Raw genomic sequence first — 18,093 nt, forward strand, 5'->3', positions numbered from 1 at the left:
GCACCAAGGGGTACTTTTAGCTTTATCCATCTTTAATATTTAAGACCATATGAGAATACGCATAAACTTAGACTTGCATTTCTTCATAAATCAGAAATTATATATAGAAATGGGCCTCATGCTAGGCCTGATACCAAGTACCAAAATGGCACACGCGGGCATTTTTCAGCTTGTGCCTGTTCGGCATCGTTATCAGTGGGTCAAATAACCTCATTGTCCCATTTTCATGCAGGTACCACAATGTGAACAAATTATGCCAAATGCTGTGTGTCGCGGAAGGCAGGGAGTTTTCATTATTCTTACACTTTCTTGTGTTTCGAAATAGCTCTCTATATGTTTAATCGTTGACACATTTATTGTTGGTAATTTCCTTTGTATTTGTCGGTTGTTGAATTGACTTGGAACGTTTGCACATATACTTTGTAACTATAATTTCTAGAGGGACCGATAATTCATAGCTAAGAAATAATTATTAAGTCAGTGTTTAAAACGAGTAAGTGTGTACCACATATTTTTAATCATAAAATGATAAAATACAAAATGTCGTATTGATTGTTGATTGCCTTGCTACAACACACTTTGTTGATTTGATCGGATTGTTACGACACTGTGCTAAGGGCCAAGACTAGGGTAGAGCCCTGTCTTCTGTCAAACCTGCCTATAGTTTTTCTGAAGCAATTAAATCTCCCTAAATATTACATGCAGAAAGAAATTTCAAGATTGCAATGAGGGGTTATTTGGCTACTAGTGCTACTGGTTGAATACCTTTAGAAATTGACTGCATTACTCTGTTGCCTTTCGCAACGATACCTGTAGAGTCTAAACCAAAAGCTGCTCTCAAATGATGGAGTTGAATAAGGCTGCTTATGACAGCACGCAGGCTGGAAAGTTGATGTCACAGTAAAAGGATTCGTGACGAACTTGACAAGGCTACGTAAGATTCAGTTTGTCTGGTTGGCCTGGAATGTCAAAACCTCCACTTCAAGCCATAGTTGGCTTAACCCTAACCATGGCATCTAGTTCAGCTTGAGGTAAATCGTTGAAATGACGCGACGAAAGATGACACCTGAACGTAAAAAGTGACAGAAGGGGAAGGTGACGTAACGTAAAAAGTGACGTTGTACTCAATGGTAATGTAAAAAACTCATAAGGCCGTAACATCTCCTTACTTTTATTAACAAGTAAGCTCATTTCACTTATGTTAGTTCACTACTCATACTTAACGAAAGTCCTACTGATTTTAAAAATAGCATTTTCTGTCTTGATGCAACGGGCCCCATTTTTAAGAATAAGTTTATCAGCGCAGTGTTCCACATCGTATACCGCAAATAGTTAGCCTAAAACCGAAATCTTCAATAGATTCTGCAGAGCATAACCATTACAACTGTAACAATGAGATTTAGAATAAAACAATTCTTCCCCGGCACAGTCATTATATGGATCAGGTTAAATTTCCATTGCTTGTTTGATTCTTGAAAATAGAAAAATGGATGAAGAGAAAGACGTTTCAGACACATTTCCGCTGGAAGCGAATGATACCAACAAACATCAAGAATCCGAGCATGAAGAAGCTGACGAGAAAACTACGGAGGAAATTCTGGATAGATCCTTGCTTTGCGGTTGGGGAAAATGGCGGCCGAAGTTCCTGCAGCCTTTGTCCAGACCAAGTGTCTTTCTAATAGTTCTTGTTGTTTATGCTATGACAGCAGGTAAATTATGAATTATATTCTATGGCCCCAGACGCACTGATTTCTGACATAAATCTCATAATTGCTACTAATTATTTCCGTTTTCCAGAGCTCGTCCTGCTCTGAGGCAGGACGACGGAACCTTTAAGGTGTTAAATCTGTACTCTTGACGGAGGTAAAACTTAGAGAAAACTCATTGGATTATTGGTAACATAACGCATTCTACATAAACAAAAGTTAACATAACAATATCTGCCATCTTGCTAATCGAACTAACTCGAACGTGGTGCGCGGTCAGAGAACTAGGCACCACTGAAAAGACAATGTTTCATAATGGTAAATGTTCATGTTCATACATAGGTATATATAAGTCACATCTCAACACCCCAAATTGACACATATTTATCCAAATAAAATCTGTTTAAGTAGTTTCAAAGAATGTTTCTTAGGTGGTTTTGTAAGTAGGTCCGCTACGTTCAACTCCGAGGGTACATAGTCAATAACAATGCGATTGTCCTTGTAACAGTCTCTTACGAAATATTAACGGATATCAATGTGTTTGGCCTAAGATCTATTCACAGGGTTTTTGATAAGCGCGATTGCTCCTTGGTTGTCGCTCCGGATGATTGTTGGCTCATAGTTTTTAGGCATAATGTCCGTCACTAACTGTTTGATGAAAATAGTTTCTTGGCAAGTAATTGATAGTGCCATATACTCTGCCTCACACGTAGATAAGGCTACAGACGCTTGTTTCTTGGACTTTCAGCAAATAGGTGGGCCTTCTTCATTTAAACTGATGTAATACCCGGTAATACTGCGTCGATCATCTTTAGAAGAAGCCCTGTCTGCATCACTATAAGCAGAAATTCTCAAATCGTTTGAGCTTTTGCGAAAGGTAAGTTTGTAATAAATGCTGTGCTTGATATAGTGAAAGACATGTTTTAGCATAGGCCAATCACTATTATCCGGTTTTGATAGATGCTGTGAAAGTCTGGTAACACAGTAACTTAGGTCTGGTTTTGATGCAGCTCATTGCGCATATAAGACTGCCGACAATCCTTCGATAGGTGGTGATATCAGATTCGTTACTTTCCGGTTCATCGTTAATGATGTAAGCGTTCGGGTTGCTTTCACATGGTGTGCTTCTCGGTTTAAACTGATCGAATCCGAATTTTTGGAGGATATTGGAAAGGTATCTTGATTTAGACATTGTTATGCAGTCATCAGTAATGACAAAGTCAATACCAAGCAATGATGATAATTCACCGAGGTCCTTCATGTTAACACGATTGCTCAGCTTTGATTTCAGCAATTTCAACAGTTCATTTGAGCTTGAAAAGATAATTATGTCATCCATCCATACAAGTAGTATAGTTATTTCATTGTCCATTGTTTTGGAGAAAACACATGGATCAGCATTCTACTGCTGAAAGCTCATTTCCGTTAGGCACTGGTGGAGTAATTTTTTCCAGTTACGTCCATTTTGTTTGAGTCCGTAAAGGGACTTCTTCAGCTTCCAAACAAAGTCTCCACCATGTTGTTCTTATCCTAATGGTTGCTGTGCGAATACATCAGACTCGATTGGCGCGTGGAAGTAGGCCCCTTTGACATCCATTTGATGCAACTTCCATTTGTTTTGAATAGCTAGTTGCATAAGGGCTCTAATTGACTCCATTCTAGCGGTAGGAGAGAAAGTTTCCGAGTAGTCAATTCCTTCCTTTTGGCTATATCCTTTAGCCACATAGCATGCTTTGTAGATAGGATTATCTGTATCTCCTTTAACAGTTTAAACCCACTCTCCCCCAACTACATTCGACGCGACCTAAATGCGGCCGTATAAAGTCCTCCTAAACGTTTTGGGGAGCGAAACATGCTAAAAACCAAGAACAGGGCGATTTCGGTTTGATTTTAAGTAAATTTTGGAAATCATTGGGCTAAAGCCCCACAACTTTCGCGTTCCCTGTGTAAGCAGAATTCAGCTGGATCACAGAATCTGCTAAATTAAATGCCAACATGGTAAAGTTTGGACTCAACAACATGCCGTTTTGTTACGTCCCAAAGTGCCATAGGCGTGTTCTCCAATATGCCTTATGTGTTTATGTGCTTTAGAAAATGTTAATTATTTATATAATGTTAAAGTACATTTACAATTAACGCCGTGGCGCATATATGCAGTCTTTTGTCGTTTCATGTTTCCTCATTTACTCCCTTTCTATAGACAACGTTTTTAACAACCTCAACTACCAAGCTTGGCACGTATTGTACATAATTTGGCAACCTCTCTCACGCTTGTTTTATCTCTTTGTAACAGAGTTAGAAAAAGCGTTTACACTGTACCACATAACTATCCGAACTAATTTAATCCTCTTTCCTAGGTGAACTAATCTTCTTCGGATAGCCGCTCTCAAATTCGTGCGGATAGCGTGGGTCTAGTGTAAACGCGACGCCTATCTGAATTAATTTTGATGCGGATAAAATTTATCCGGCACAGTGTAAAGTGTGGCAGCGCTGGCATTTTCTGTTTCTTGGTCGCAAAAGTCAGAAACTTCATTCTAATAGGGGCTCCTTCTTTTGAACTTCAACACTTAACTTTTTCACTTGTCATCATCATTTGCAATCAACCTCTACGCCTCTATTTTCCCTTACAATCGAAATCTCCACATCTCCACTCCCCGAGAATTAATCACTGCACTTCAAAACTTCCTTACAATCGATCTCTACACCTCTCAACTGCCCTATAATTGACATCTTCATCTCTTATCTCCCCGAAAATCGACCTGTATAGTTCTTAACTCCCCTACATTCAACATCTACAACTTTCCAGCCCCTTAGAATCGAGCGCTTCACCTCTCAACTCACCTACAAACTTCATCGTCAGGCTTTTATGTGTACCTTTCAAGGTAGCATGGGCTCCGACGAAGGTTGGAAAGTTGGGGGGTTGGGGGGGTGTAGCAAAGGAAAATTTAACATCCATAACAAAACGTTTTGATTAGAAGCTATATTGTTTTCCAAAGAAGTAGGGGGGGGGCATGCCCTGTACACTGAACCAGCGGCGTAACTTGGCCAATAGGTTTGGGGGGGGGGGGGGGGTGAAAAGGGTTTCTGCCCTGCTAAACTGAGTGGTGCCCTGCAGACCTCGTAGCAACGGTTTGTCTATAGGTTAATAGTGAAAGCTTTACCAGTGTACACTGGTCTTTACCAAGGACAAACTTCTAAGCAATAAAAACAAACCTGAAACTTCATTGCCTATGAAATATCTATTTCTCTACTTGAGCGTAAATTGTTTTTTTATATTCACTTCATTTAAAGACTCATTGCTAACAATGGGCCTTTGCGAGCGTGGCGATGGTCCAAACAATGGCAGTAATTGATTTTAGACAGTCTAAAAATGCATTATGGGATGCTTACGTAACGCAATGGCTCATTGTTAGCAGTCTTTAATGTCGGTTTGCAAAAAACTAGCTAATAAACAGCTAATTGGGGGGGGGGTAGGGTACATGATGTAGACAGCGCAACGAAATTTAATTCAGAGGGGCTAAGAATCAAGTTTAGTGAGGTAGGAGGACCCACCATGGTTGGGTCCGACGTGAAGAAAATTTTTGAAATTATACCTTGTAAAAGGGCTTAAAAGCATCTTTCAGACAAAAATTTAGCAAAATACTATTGTGCTAAAAGAACTGATTGTTTATTGAAAATATAATTGTTTATTGGGAAAAATAGGGAGGGGGAATATCATGCTAAAGCTCTAGTGTTAGACGTTGGGGAAGGAAATAAAAAACAACAACCTTTCGTTTCAGACTGCACGTAGTTGTGAATGACAGAGCAATGTTGTTTTGATTGGGAGAATTTCTTTTTCATGAACAGAAATGTGCAGTTTCTTGTATCGAGAAGGCCATGTTTACACATCCAAAATTAAAACATTGCAATGATACAGAAAGTGATTTACTGAATTAATGCAAATAAAAGAAAAATAATAAAAATATAGGTGAAAAAGTTAGCAATTAGATGAAACAAAATCGGTATCTTAACGATTTATTATGTTTTTTAGTTCATGCACTTTTAAAAAGTAAGAGAAAAAATGATAAAAAAATTCTTATCTTGACCAAAGTGAGGACCTTCAGCCTCTTATTCCCCTCCAGTGACGCCTGCTTGTCATGAAAATAATTTACAACTTAAATTAATTTGCATGACTCAACCTTGCCCTCATAAACATATGCATCCATTATTGCATCCATTGGCTATGACTTTCGGTAAGAAATGCTTTCGCTTTGCAAATAACGGAGCTTTTCCTTACATACCTGTTCAGTTCTCTAAAATGCAATGTCAGGAAGGGAGGTTCATAACAAATACGATATTTCCATTTCAAAATTCCTAAACGGCCCTTTACGAACTTCAGAGGTGGCATTTTTCGTGACAATAAAGCTCTTCTTGGCGCCCTGCGAAATCTTCGATTGCTCTGCGAAATCGACTAATTTTTGGATTGGGGGGGGGGGGGGTGTTACACCGGGAAGGCCAGGGGGGCCGGGGGGGGCCGGGGGGCTGGGGGGGGCCTTGGCCTTAAAAAAACTTAGGTAGTATATGTGAAATACTTTTCTTTTGTATTTTGGTCCCATAAACAAAAAGTTGTATCTCGGTCATGCGTGCAGTCATTTTGGTCCAGAGGATCATGTCGGTCTGAGACAATGGCATGTGTCAATAAATTATAAACACATAATTTTACGACGCAAAACTTAACAGCTCCGCTTGTATGATACAAAATTTGTTTTATAAATAATTCTATTTTTTCAATTTTCTAACAATTTAGGGGTAGTGAGTGGTCTGACAGCGGTGAATATTCCAGACATTGAAAAAGAATTCGGTTTTAGCAGCAAGCAGTCAGCCTTGATCCTTCTCACTAATGACATTGGAGGAATGGTAATGCTGCCATTCATAAGCTTCTATGGAGCTCATGGCAAAAAACCAAAATGGATTGGCATTGGTGCATTAGTGACAGGTGAATAATAGTGACAACTACATCTCAAATACGTTTAAAAATCTAGGCAAGTACTGCAACTTAGATTTTTTGCATCAAGAGGCAAATTAACTGACCTGTTCTCTTTAAGTGCTCCACAAATATGGCAAGTTATCTTAATTTCAATTTTATCAATATGAAAATTAGTATAACATGACAATTTGGGAGAGTTAATGTTGAAAAATGAGTTTACCATGCAGTTAAACCTTTTGCCATTAATTATTACTTTGATGAGGCTTAATTCCAATTAGAGAACAGTAAAGCATAGAACTTACGTTTGATTATAGATAAAAAATATGATTTTGTCCAAAGGCATTGGTGCACTGTTAATGGCCCTTCCGAAACTGATGATTGGCAATTACTCTGTTCCCGGCCTTACACAACGATCAAATTTGTGTAACATTGGTCTCAATGACTTAGCGGGAAGCTGCAGTGGGCCACAAGGTTACGGATCAGCGGACAAATATCTAGCCGTTTTTTGCCTTGCACAGATCGTTATTGGTTTAGGGATCACACCTCTTTGGCCTCTCAGTCCTGCATATTTGGATGAAAATTTGAACCCTAAAATGTCTCCTATTTACCTTGGTGTATGGTTTGTTTCAATGTTTCTTGGCCGTGGTTTCGGGTATGCTGTGGGTGGTACTTTTTCAAGGACTTTCACGAATATTGCATTGGTAAGCTCATTTTTCTAATTCGTCAATGAACATTAAACGGCTTGAACAATTTTTAGACTATATAAGATTTGAAATGAGGCTTAAAATTGTAAACACTTTTAAATATACTTGGCTTCTCGTTCAACATTTCTCATAGCATTAAAACGTAAAAATAGGGATTGAAAAGGAAAAGTTAGAAAATATATAATCATTTTTGAAAAATTCAAAAAATGTTCCGGCAAAACATTTTCTTCTGTATTTGTAGCTACTCGTGTGTGTCAGCTTTTAGAATTGTTTCTATATTTGCACCAATTTTATTGTTTAGATTCCATTAAACAGAAATCTTGAAAAACAGCATTTGCCTGAAAAACATACTCTGGTCTGGTAAAGTGGCTTAAGCCATCCGTCAATCAGAAGTTGGCCAATCAATAGGCGGGATACCACTCAGACGCATATTGATTGGTCAATAGTTGACTGGCAGATGATTTAGGCCACACCTGTTGGTTGCTTATAGAGTACGGAAGTGATGACGTCATAAAAATCTATTTTTAGAATTTCTGAATTTTTACCCCAGAACCTGAAAGGGCATCATGAAATACCTGTAAATAAGCAAAATCAGTTAAAGGCATTACGAATTGGCTGAGATATGACAAGATGAGCACAGGCTCTTGCCCCATCAAACCTCTCTAGTTTGGTCTTGGTTCATAACTTTATGAACCAGGCCAGAATGACAGTAATCCGTTAGAAAACTTGAAATCTTTCATCGGTCACATCTCGCCCAACTTGGAACATATCTAACTAATTTTGCATATTAAGAGGTATTTTACGATGTTCTTTCAGATTGTGTGGCCAAATTAAAGAAATTCTAAAAATTGATTTTTGATGACGTCATACTTCGGTTCTCTATAATGTTTGATTCTTCCCATAAACCCAAAGGACTGTCTGTATCGTGAAATCTTTTCAACAGATATTATAAACTCCAAAGTTTTATCTTGAGCATTGTCAGTGGAAGGAGAAAGGTGCCCAATAACCAACGTAAAGATATATCTTTACGAATATTAGAGTCTTACCAGGAAGTCGAAGAGAATGGGCATTTGAGCTTGGTATTGTGGTGGAAATGTCTAACAGCCGAGTAGCTGCAGGGGGCATAAGGCTGTGCCCCCCCAACACGAAACTTTTGACAACAACTTGCTTTCTCTGGCTACAGTTTCCCCAAATGATATTTTGCAAAGCTCATTTCTGAAAAGTAAGCAACAATGAATCTGTGAAATTTCAAAATATTCCATGTCTTGAAATATTCAAGTGTGGCCCCTGAGGTGTCACAGAATCGAAAGAGGTGGAATAGGGAGCAAATGCAAGTGCAAGCAGTCCGAGGACATTGGAAACATATACATGTTTTTTGCTGGAGAATTGTGAAGTCGCTCCTCCAGTTTTCACTATGGTATACGGGGTGAATGCCTTTTTTCATCTATGACTGATACTGATGACTAAAGTAGGCGACATACACTATTTTTCTATAAGAACAATTTAATAGGAACACGAGCCTCAAAATTGGTCAAAGGTAAGAACAAATTAAGAACAAGATGAGGCAGAGCGACTGTAAAATGAAATATTTTACAAAGTTTTATCTCAAAAACGAGAATTTTTGCCATGTTTGGGTGCATTTCGGTCAATGTTTAGACTTGTTGGCAAATGAAGGCGGTCTCACTTTGTTTACAAATGAAGCCTGAACACGTCCCTGTATTTGTATTTAGCTAGCAATTACATTGCTTACACCCTATTAATTTAAGATCAAATTAAGAACAATCCAGCTCAAGCTATATCTTTCGAGATATTTTCATCTGAGTTGCTACGGAAACCTTGCAGTTTGTTTTTACAACATTTAGTATTTAACATTTTATTCATTGTTCTGTTTTTGACTCATAGTTGCTTTGTAACCATAGCAAGCTTGATTTAGTCCAATTTTATCTGTTTGTTATATATCGGTTTTTTTGTTAAAAACCTGCCCCCATCAGGTATTGTTCTTGCTCGAGTTTGCCCACCCAAACCGACAATTACAGCTACGTGGTTGGTGTCTAAAAATGGTGTTCTGACCCTTTTCATTGCGTTTTCTTACATTTGATCAAGTACTTAGATAAAGTGATATGCCAATAACTAATCTAATCAAACATGCATTAGCCTGCAGGAGTTACTGTATCGAGGGAGGATCCTCGTTGGATTGGGGCCTGGTGGCTTGGCTTCTTCATTTTTGCATGGTTTGCCATCATTCCTGGCGTTTTTCTGATATGCTTTCCACGCGAGATGCCAAAATATCGCAAAAGACGACTTGAAGCTATGGATGCGGGAAAACTTCCACCAGCAAACAAGGAAATTGGCAAAGGTAAGAAAAAAACAGATGGTATTAATAGGCAAAACATTGCAAGGTTTTATGAAAGCTCTGAATCTAAATACTTGATTTCAAAGGGGGGAGATGAAGAAGATGTTTTCATGTAGTGTTCGGGGAAAGATGGAGAAGGTGTCTGTATGTAGTTTGCAGATCGAGAGCCAAAATGATTTATCAATGCTAGAAGGAAATCAAAATGAAGTTCTGTTATCACAACCAAAGTTTCTAGAGCTGTCAGGTAAAACACTCCTGTGTAAGAAACCCGGCGAGCTTCTTTCTTTATATTCGAAAACATCCACAGGTTGTTCGAGTTTTCGAAAGAGCACTCCCAAATGTTACACAGGATTGTGGTGCGATAAAAGAGGCCAAAATAAGAGTTCAGGAAAAGTCACAGGGTGCTTTTAATACTTTAGTGAGACATTTGTAACTAAACTACTGTTCTTTACTACAAATTTATTTCTATCCAGTAGCTTTGCTGAAACATGAATGTCTAATAGAATCTAGTGAATTAACACACCACAGCTTACGAAATGATTCCTGATGATCGCATTGAGCGTGAACTCGGTCTAGCAACTTAGAACCGTCCTGTTCTATGCACCAAAAACGTGCAAAGCTCTGTCTATAGCCCGACTTTATGAAGCCTGCGCGCAGACTCGACTTGTTTTCACAGAGATGAATTTAGTTGAATGAAAAATTTAGAGTTTCTCTCCCAGTCGAGAGAAACGCCAAATTTTCCATTCAACTAAATTCATCTCTGGGAAAACCAGCTGAATCTGCGCGCAGGCTACACTTTATGGGACCTTCATGACAGACCAATAAACAGTAATGTTCGTTAAAGTACGGTTTTTAAATCTATTCAAAAGCATTTTGTTAACAATTCTTGGCCAAAGAGGCCCTGTATGGGATATTTGAAATATAAAAGAATTGAGATTTTCGGGATGAAATTATAAGTATTTAGGTTTTTTAGTCTTGAAATATGAAATTACTTTGGTTCCCATTATGAAATATGAAATGACAAAATGACTGAATACCACTTTAAATGTTGTGTGAGAATTATCTATTTAATAACAGAATGGACTCAAGTGACTATTGATCTGTAGAGCTGTTAAGATACTATATTATGCCTGGGTTTTTCTTTTAAATATTGCAACCTCTATAGGGGTTTAAAAGGCTTTTCATACTTCACTGTTTGAAAAAAAAAACATCAAACAGCATCATAAAAATGTTTTTATCTACATTGATTGTTCCACAGATACATACTATGATTTCTTTCTAGGACCACTAAACCACAGTTTTGTAAACAATTTAAGTTGCAGAGTTGATTTGCTGATAATAATGTTAAAAAGATATTGTTCATTCTTTCTGGGGCTAACATGTTCCCCGCAAAGTTATTATTATGGCTTTGAAAAAAGCAAACATTTAGTAAACTAAAGCTTTTCGTCTGACACTCTTCCGAGTTTAAAACGTCAGAACATAGATCGAAAACTCTACGCTAGGAAATATATATATACCTAGTTGTGGATCGAAATAGACCAATCAGAAACACGAGCACATGACTGTATAGGTTGACCAATCAGTGCTGCTTGCCTATTGAGAATGTTACCAATGGAGTCCTAAGGTGAAAACGAACTTAACTCCTTTTGTCTACACAGTAGCGGTTTTTTCGTGCTTATGTAGATAGATTCCAAAACTGCTAGGTGGAACGACGATCGGGCTTTACCAATAATCCGAAAAATGTCGCCATTATAGTTTTTTGCACAATCTGGGTTTTCTAGTAAATGCTGCCCGATAGCAGAATCGCAGGTTTTAGTTGTAATTTTGGATTTGCAAGACCGAGGTGGCTGTTCTCTTTGCGGGTGGGTTTTGTTTCTAATATTAGACGGAACATGTTGTTTTATTCTATCCTCCAATCTTTGGGTGGTGCGTCCTACGTAGCCAGAATCACACTGGCACGTAAATTCAGACAAAGAGTGTCAGATGAAAAGCTTTAGTTTACTAAATGTTTGATTTTTTCAAAGCCATTTACAAGTTTTGTACCACCAAAAGATAGCTATTATTATCTTGTATATGTTGTTTCTGACCCTATCTTTCAGTAGGTGAATTGTGCCATACATACTTATGGTGCCAATAAAAAATGCTAAAAGTGATTACAAATTATGTTATTTGACCTAAAAAGATCAAACTGTATAGAAATATTATAAAAAGCCATAAACAACCGTAAAGAGAATTTGGCCCACTCCAACTGTTTTTTCAAACTCGGTGAAAGTTTAAATCATAAAAGTAAAGGCCACTGATCATTTTAAGCCTTGGAAACATTTTTGCAGTTGACGGAAAGTTGCGTTTCTGGAAGCATGAAAAACGCAAGGTCAGAAATACTTCGACTATCAAACTTTTCTGATGATACTATAAGAAAGAGCTTGTAACATGAATGTGGAATATTAATTTTGGTACATTTATGTTTTAAATTTGTTTAGTTGTTCACAAAGAATAAGTTGAACAAAACAAGGATAAAAAATTTCGTCCGGTGTCCTTAGATTCTCCACAATAGTTCCAAAGAGAATGAATTCCCCACTTTTACCCAAGTACAGGGCCCTTTGGCTTCTTTCTGAACAAATTATTTATACATTTATTTATACATTATACATACAATCCGACAGTTTTGTATGCAAGTCGGTCTAGTTTGTACTGAAACTTGAAGGCAGAATTGAACATTTTAAAATTTCAAAATACTTAGCTTTAGTAATTTTGAAATATGAAATAATTGCAAGATATTTTGAAACATGAAATCATGAAATATAGAATAATTTCATCCCCTTTATAAAGCCTCATTGAAACATGCATGTTTGAAATGAACTGTTTAATTCTAACTCACTGCAATCTTCAGAAGAACTATTTAATACCGACCTCTTCTTTTAGGACTGGTAGGTCTATTGAGGAGCTTGATCGATCTTCTCAAAAACAAGACATATGTCTTTTCTTGCCTTGGCTTAACAATAGAGCTTATATTTGCTGCTGCGTTGAGAGGATTCTACACAAAAATCATCGTTCTCAAATTTGGTGGCAGTTTGTCAAAAATAGCACTTTTGTCAGCAGCTGTATTCATTCCAGGAAATACCCGTAAATTTTCAATGTTTTAATTCAGTGAATTTATTTGCCATTTTTTTGTGAACAACCATAAATTGTTATTAATGATCAAAATTCAATGTGCAAGCCATTTCCTAATATAAAAGTAATATTTGCTTTTTTGTGGTCAAATCTACCTTCAAGTAGCAGAGGTTGCACAGCAACAGAAATAATACAAATTTGTCTTTAGCAAAACATTTTACTTGAAAGTGGCATCAAAAAGGAAACATTTTGAAAAATGCTTTAGCCTTTTCCTGACACATTTCAGGATGTTAAACATCAGCATAATGATCCAAAATTCAAAGCTAGGAAATATATAAACCCAGTTTTGAGTCAATATAGGCCAATCAGAAAACCAAGCTTGTAACTGTTAAGGTGGCCCAATCATTGCAGTTTGCTTTTAGAAAATGCAGCCAATGGATTCCAAGCAAATCTCTTCATTTTTACACAAAAACATCTTTAATTTTTGTTTTGATGAATTTCAAAACTGCTAGATAGAACACGACCAAACTCTGTATGTAGTTTTTGGCCATAACAGCTTTTTGGTACAACCTTAGTTTTCTGGTAAATCTCACCAATAGCAAAATCACAGGTTCCGTCAGTAAATTAATGAAGGATCTTAGGACACATGTTTTGGATAATTGGGAAGGCCCAGACATCTAATCGTATTGGCATTGCTTAGAATTTCTATCACTATTCTGATGTTTGTACCCTGAAAAGTATAAGATAAAAAATTTAAGTATACTACAAAACTTGCTTGCCTCTTTGAAAGCTATTTTTCATTTCATATCACTAAACAATTTCTTACAAGATTATTTGTAAACAAGAAAATTATATTTACAGTTGGAGTTGGTATTGGATCACTTATAATGAAAAAGCTACCAATTGCAGACTCAGTTAAAAGGGCAGCACAATATCTTATCATAATGGGTGTGGCTTTGACAATATTTTCATCTATCTGGTTGCTGCCTGGTTGCAACTCAACAAATGTTGTTGGGGTAACAATTCCTTATCAGAGGTTAGTGCATGGATCTTAACAAAAAACTGATACAGCCCAACATGTCCTTCTCTAAAGTCAAAGCAAAAGAGAAAGCATTGAATGACAATGAACTTTATTTCAAGTAATATCAATTCCCCAAAAGTAATATTCCATTGATCACACAAAGTCCTTTGAATGTTTTTCAAGGCAGATTAACAAGGCCAGACAGAAAGTTACAGATCCGAGTGCTAAAAAAGCAATTGATAAAGATCAAGCAGAAGAGATTTATTATATGGTTCTCAGTTTTGCAAATTATTTAACTGTTATCATGTTTCAACTTTCAATATGTGATTTTTGCTTATAAACACATTTTAGCAAAGAAATTGGAAAAATCAAAGCAAAGTGCAATTCTTTATGTGGGTGTTCACAACGTTCATATGAGCCAGTATGTGGAAAAGATGGTTATACATATTTCTCGCCATGTTTTGCTGGCTGCAGTTCCAAAGTCAAAGGAGTAAGGATTGTTCTGAAATACAAAGATAACTAAAATTTTTGAATCTCACTCTACTGCCATCTCCTCATTTCTGAAGCTTGATTCATACACGCTAGAGCTTGTTGGTACAATCATGTAATTAATACAATAATATAAATAATGCCAGCTTACCAGGCAGCAGTTTTGATGCATATCAACACAAAAATAACGTGCCATGAATATCATTTGAATTTGGCCGCATTTGGCCTTGACCCTTCACTCGAGTAAAAAACCCATACTTTTTAAATGGAAAAAGCAGTAAAAATATATAAAGAGGAAACAAATTGCCTTACCGATTTCTTTAGACATCCTCGATGTTTTGAGACCAATACTTGCTGAATTTATAAGGTGAGCAAAGCTGCCTAGCCCAGAGGAAACTTTGGCCACAAAGGACATTCATAGTTTAACCGAGTATCGAACAAGTTTCTAACAATCAATAATAATTTCTTCAACATGTAATTATAAACTTACCATTGTCGGACTTTCAGCGTCACACTTCTGCTCTCTCGTTTGCACCTAAGTTTCATCAACTTGTTTTCTTCTTTCAAGCAGTGTAAAACAGGACAGTTTAAGAAGTAGAATGACTTTCCCGCGGTATTATTTTACACACAGCCTCGTTTCCAAACATATCGCCGTTTCTGTCAAGGGTTTTGGCAGGATGGCTGGAATTTAGAGGAGTGAATCCTCATGGAGAGAATAACTGAACAACTAGGATACGAAAGGCTTAAAAAAGCAAATAAAAAGTTTGCATATACATAATTGATTTTTGTGCATTATGTAAAGTTGGTAGAGTTATCGAAATTCTGATCAGACCTAATTCAAAGTTGCATTTATATGTGCATTTCTTTCTTCCTACTTCATAGAGCGCTACCAACTGCTCATGTGTTCGACTTGGCAACCAAACTATTTCTACGTCGACAAACGCAAGTTCAACAGCAGCTCTCAATAGCTTTGAGTCCGTTTCAGCTGGCCGTTGTGACAGACAGTGTAAAAACCTAGTTCTCTTCTTGGCTCTGAGTGCAATAACCTTAATGATATCATTCACTGGTGCCATTCCGCAGAGAATGCTAACGATGAGGTAAATACATCGAGGATTAAATTATTTATTTATATATTGGCATTTATAAGCTTTGCATTTTGAAATTCAGGTTCAAAATATGTGAAGGAGCACTCAGTTAAAGATGTTGATATTCCTAGACGGAGTCTTTTTAAGTGAAGTCTTTTTTATTTGTATTTGCTTTTCCACCTAGCACTTTGCTCTCTGAAAAATGTGCTTATCGAGCAATGTCTTGGTCTTTCCTCTCAAAGTGACCATACTTCGTTCTTGCTATGTCTGAAATCGCCGAGACCTTGCGACTCCCTTCAATGTGGGGTGAAGTTTGGTCAAGTCAGGGATTGGAAACCCAGAACTTTGGATCTGTCGTCAAGGAACCTAGCCCTTGAGTCATTCTCGCATCCACTCACCCTCTTGTGCTTCTTACCGATTTGATAAGTGATCACTTCATGTGTTGATCAAACCTTTGATGAGCTAAAAGCATTCATGTACTTCACATTTCAGCAGAAAAATAGTTTTAAGGCTAAATTTGTTATAATTGAACACATTTCAAAGAAGTTTATAAATTGTTCAGGCACGATTTCTTTAACGTTTATATGACCTTAATTGTTTCATTTTTGATAATCGATTGCAAAAGATCCAAAAGAAGCTATTTTCTGCTTTTTTGTTATCTTCGATTAAAGATATATCAAAGTATCGAGGCAGCAAAACCGTTGTAAGTCGTTGTAACCTTATCTAGAAAGAAAGAGGTGGCAGACAGCAAAATGAAATTCCTAAGCTTGTTCTTCATATTCAAGAAACGTACGTGCCAAGAATTAGCAACATGTGAACTCTCTGTATAAATACTTTTAACTCCATGGCAAGGGCTTAGTAACCAGCCCTCTAACAACGAAATCTCAGCATCAAGATTCAATCCCAGCAGCATGCACTTTCTTGTTTTCCTACTTAATTAAAATGAAACAGTTCTTATTAGGATGACACAGTGTCAGTAAGATGTTCCAGTCACTTAACGAGAGATAGAGAAAGGAAATGAAAATTATGTGAGGGAAAGTGATACGACTTCTGTTTTAAGCCAAGAAAGATTAAAGAACAAAACATCGCAATTCTTAGATACTTTCAGGTAATTTTCTGCATGCAAGTGTAAGAAAATGATTCAGTTCAAGGCTTGCCTCTTAGAAGTAGAACAGAAACTCGAGCAGACCCCAAACATGTAATGAAAGCGATGATCTTAAGTGAGAGCTTTAAAAATGAGATGAAAATAATAACTTAAAATCGCATTTTCAGTATTTTGTATCCACTCAGTTTTCAATGTCAATTTTGGTTTAGCAACTCATGCATTGTTTTCCATGCCATTTTGTATTTCTTGTTCGAGACTACATTTTTAAGTGGTTACCTCTCAACAGAGAATGAGCGGAGGGATTTGAGATAAATAGCGATATCTTTAACTCCAAAGACAGTTAACAATTTAGCTTGGAATATTCAAAAAGAATTATTCAAATTCTTTTTAGATGCGTGGCAGATAACCAGCGTGCATTTGGACAAGGAATCATGACCATGAATGCAAGGCTACTAAGCTTTATTCCTGGTCCAATTATCCTCGGATCGATAATCGACTCAAGTTGCCTTCTTTGGGGAAAGGATGATTGTGGAAATCGAGGGAACTGTTTGGAATACGACATTGACAAAATCTCCAAGAGTTTCTTCATATTTGCACTCGTGGCAGCAAGTAAGTTTTTGGTCTGCTTTTTAATAAAGTTTTGTTTTCTTATTATGTAACCATCACAACGTTTCAGATTTAACAATCAAGATGCCTTCAAACAAAAGAGAAACTGCTATCAACAAAATATTGGGGGCTTGTTTACCTCCCTTCTTTTTGGCCTGCACAAAGACATTGATATGAATGCATGAAAATGGAATAATACCTTGCCTTGTTAAAGCAAGCAGATTTTAGGCAGAAAATTACATGAACAATATAACATGTTTTATATTCTTCCAGGAACGTTGATATGGAAGGGAGTGCACCAGAAGCACGTTCAACGTACCATGCTTTGATAAAGATGTATCTTGTCTTAAGGGCACCCACAAGCGAACTTATAGAGAAAGTGCTCCATTTGCTGAGAAAAGTGTCGCTTCCCGCCTTTGCCCTTCCAATTTTGAATGATTTCTGACGTCTCTTAATACTAATAGTAAGATAACACTTATATCTAGAGAGGGAGGCCTCAATCATTCGAGAAGTTTTTTCTTTGGGTCTTCTAAACGTTGCTATTTCTCAACACTTTGAAGTTAGGGCTTTGGCAAGGCGAAGGGCAGGCAAAGGAACTGTCATTCAAAACGCTGCTCTCAAATATTTGCTTAGGAATAGATGAAGAGCTTTCAAATCATTTAACAAATGCTTTTTAACTCAAATTGTAAATTGGAGGCGCAGTCACTGTATACCAACAGTAAAGAGAAACATAAACTTAGAAAAACTTGATTTAATGACTTCCTTTCAGTTTCAGCAACGATATTGAATTTTCTGGCTTGGTATTCCTACGTTCCTCAGCCAATAAAGTTTGAAAAGAAGCAACCAAACAACAACGAAAATGTAGAACTTACCCAAGATTCAACGGAGAAGGCATGAGATGTTCCCTACGATGACGTACTACACTAATAAAGCAACCATAATTAACA

At 37.1% G+C, this 18,093-nt stretch overlaps 1 protein-coding gene across 1 annotated transcript; it reads left to right on the forward strand.

Moving 5' to 3' along the window:
- The first annotated feature begins 1,083 nt into the window (after positions 1 to 1,083).
- Positions 1,084 to 18,056, forward strand: LOC135685802 (solute carrier organic anion transporter family member 4C1). The gene is made up of 10 exons (XM_065201871.2): positions 1,084 to 1,709; positions 6,493 to 6,681; positions 7,012 to 7,373; positions 9,531 to 9,732; positions 12,652 to 12,852; positions 13,702 to 13,876; positions 14,213 to 14,351; positions 15,233 to 15,447; positions 16,932 to 17,149; positions 17,916 to 18,056. The coding sequence occupies exons 1-10, from the start codon at positions 1,487 to 1,489 to the stop codon at positions 18,041 to 18,043; spliced, it is 2,052 nt and encodes a 683-aa protein (XP_065057943.2). The 5' UTR covers positions 1,084 to 1,486; the 3' UTR covers positions 18,044 to 18,056.
- Positions 18,057 to 18,093: the final 37 nt, after the last annotated feature.

The sequence above is a fragment of the Rhopilema esculentum genome, chromosome 15 (assembly GCF_057945365.1).
Source record: "Rhopilema esculentum isolate cy_ngs chromosome 15, ASM5794536v1, whole genome shotgun sequence".
NCBI classification, from domain to species: domain Eukaryota; kingdom Metazoa; phylum Cnidaria; class Scyphozoa; order Rhizostomeae; family Rhizostomatidae; genus Rhopilema; species Rhopilema esculentum.

Bases quoted from the DNA above. Each gene is read 5' to 3' on its own strand.
- LOC135685802 (XM_065201871.2), top strand. From the start codon at position 1,487: ATGGATGAAGAGAAAGACGTTTCAGACACATTTCCGCTGGAAGCGAAT. The intron at 9,733-12,651 runs GTAAGAAAAAAA...CTCTTCTTTTAG, and splicing joins AAACAAGGAAATTGGCAAAG to GACTGGTAGGTCTATTGAGG. The intron at 17,150-17,915 runs GTAAGTTTTTGG...ACTTCCTTTCAG, and splicing joins ATTTGCACTCGTGGCAGCAA to TTTCAGCAACGATATTGAAT.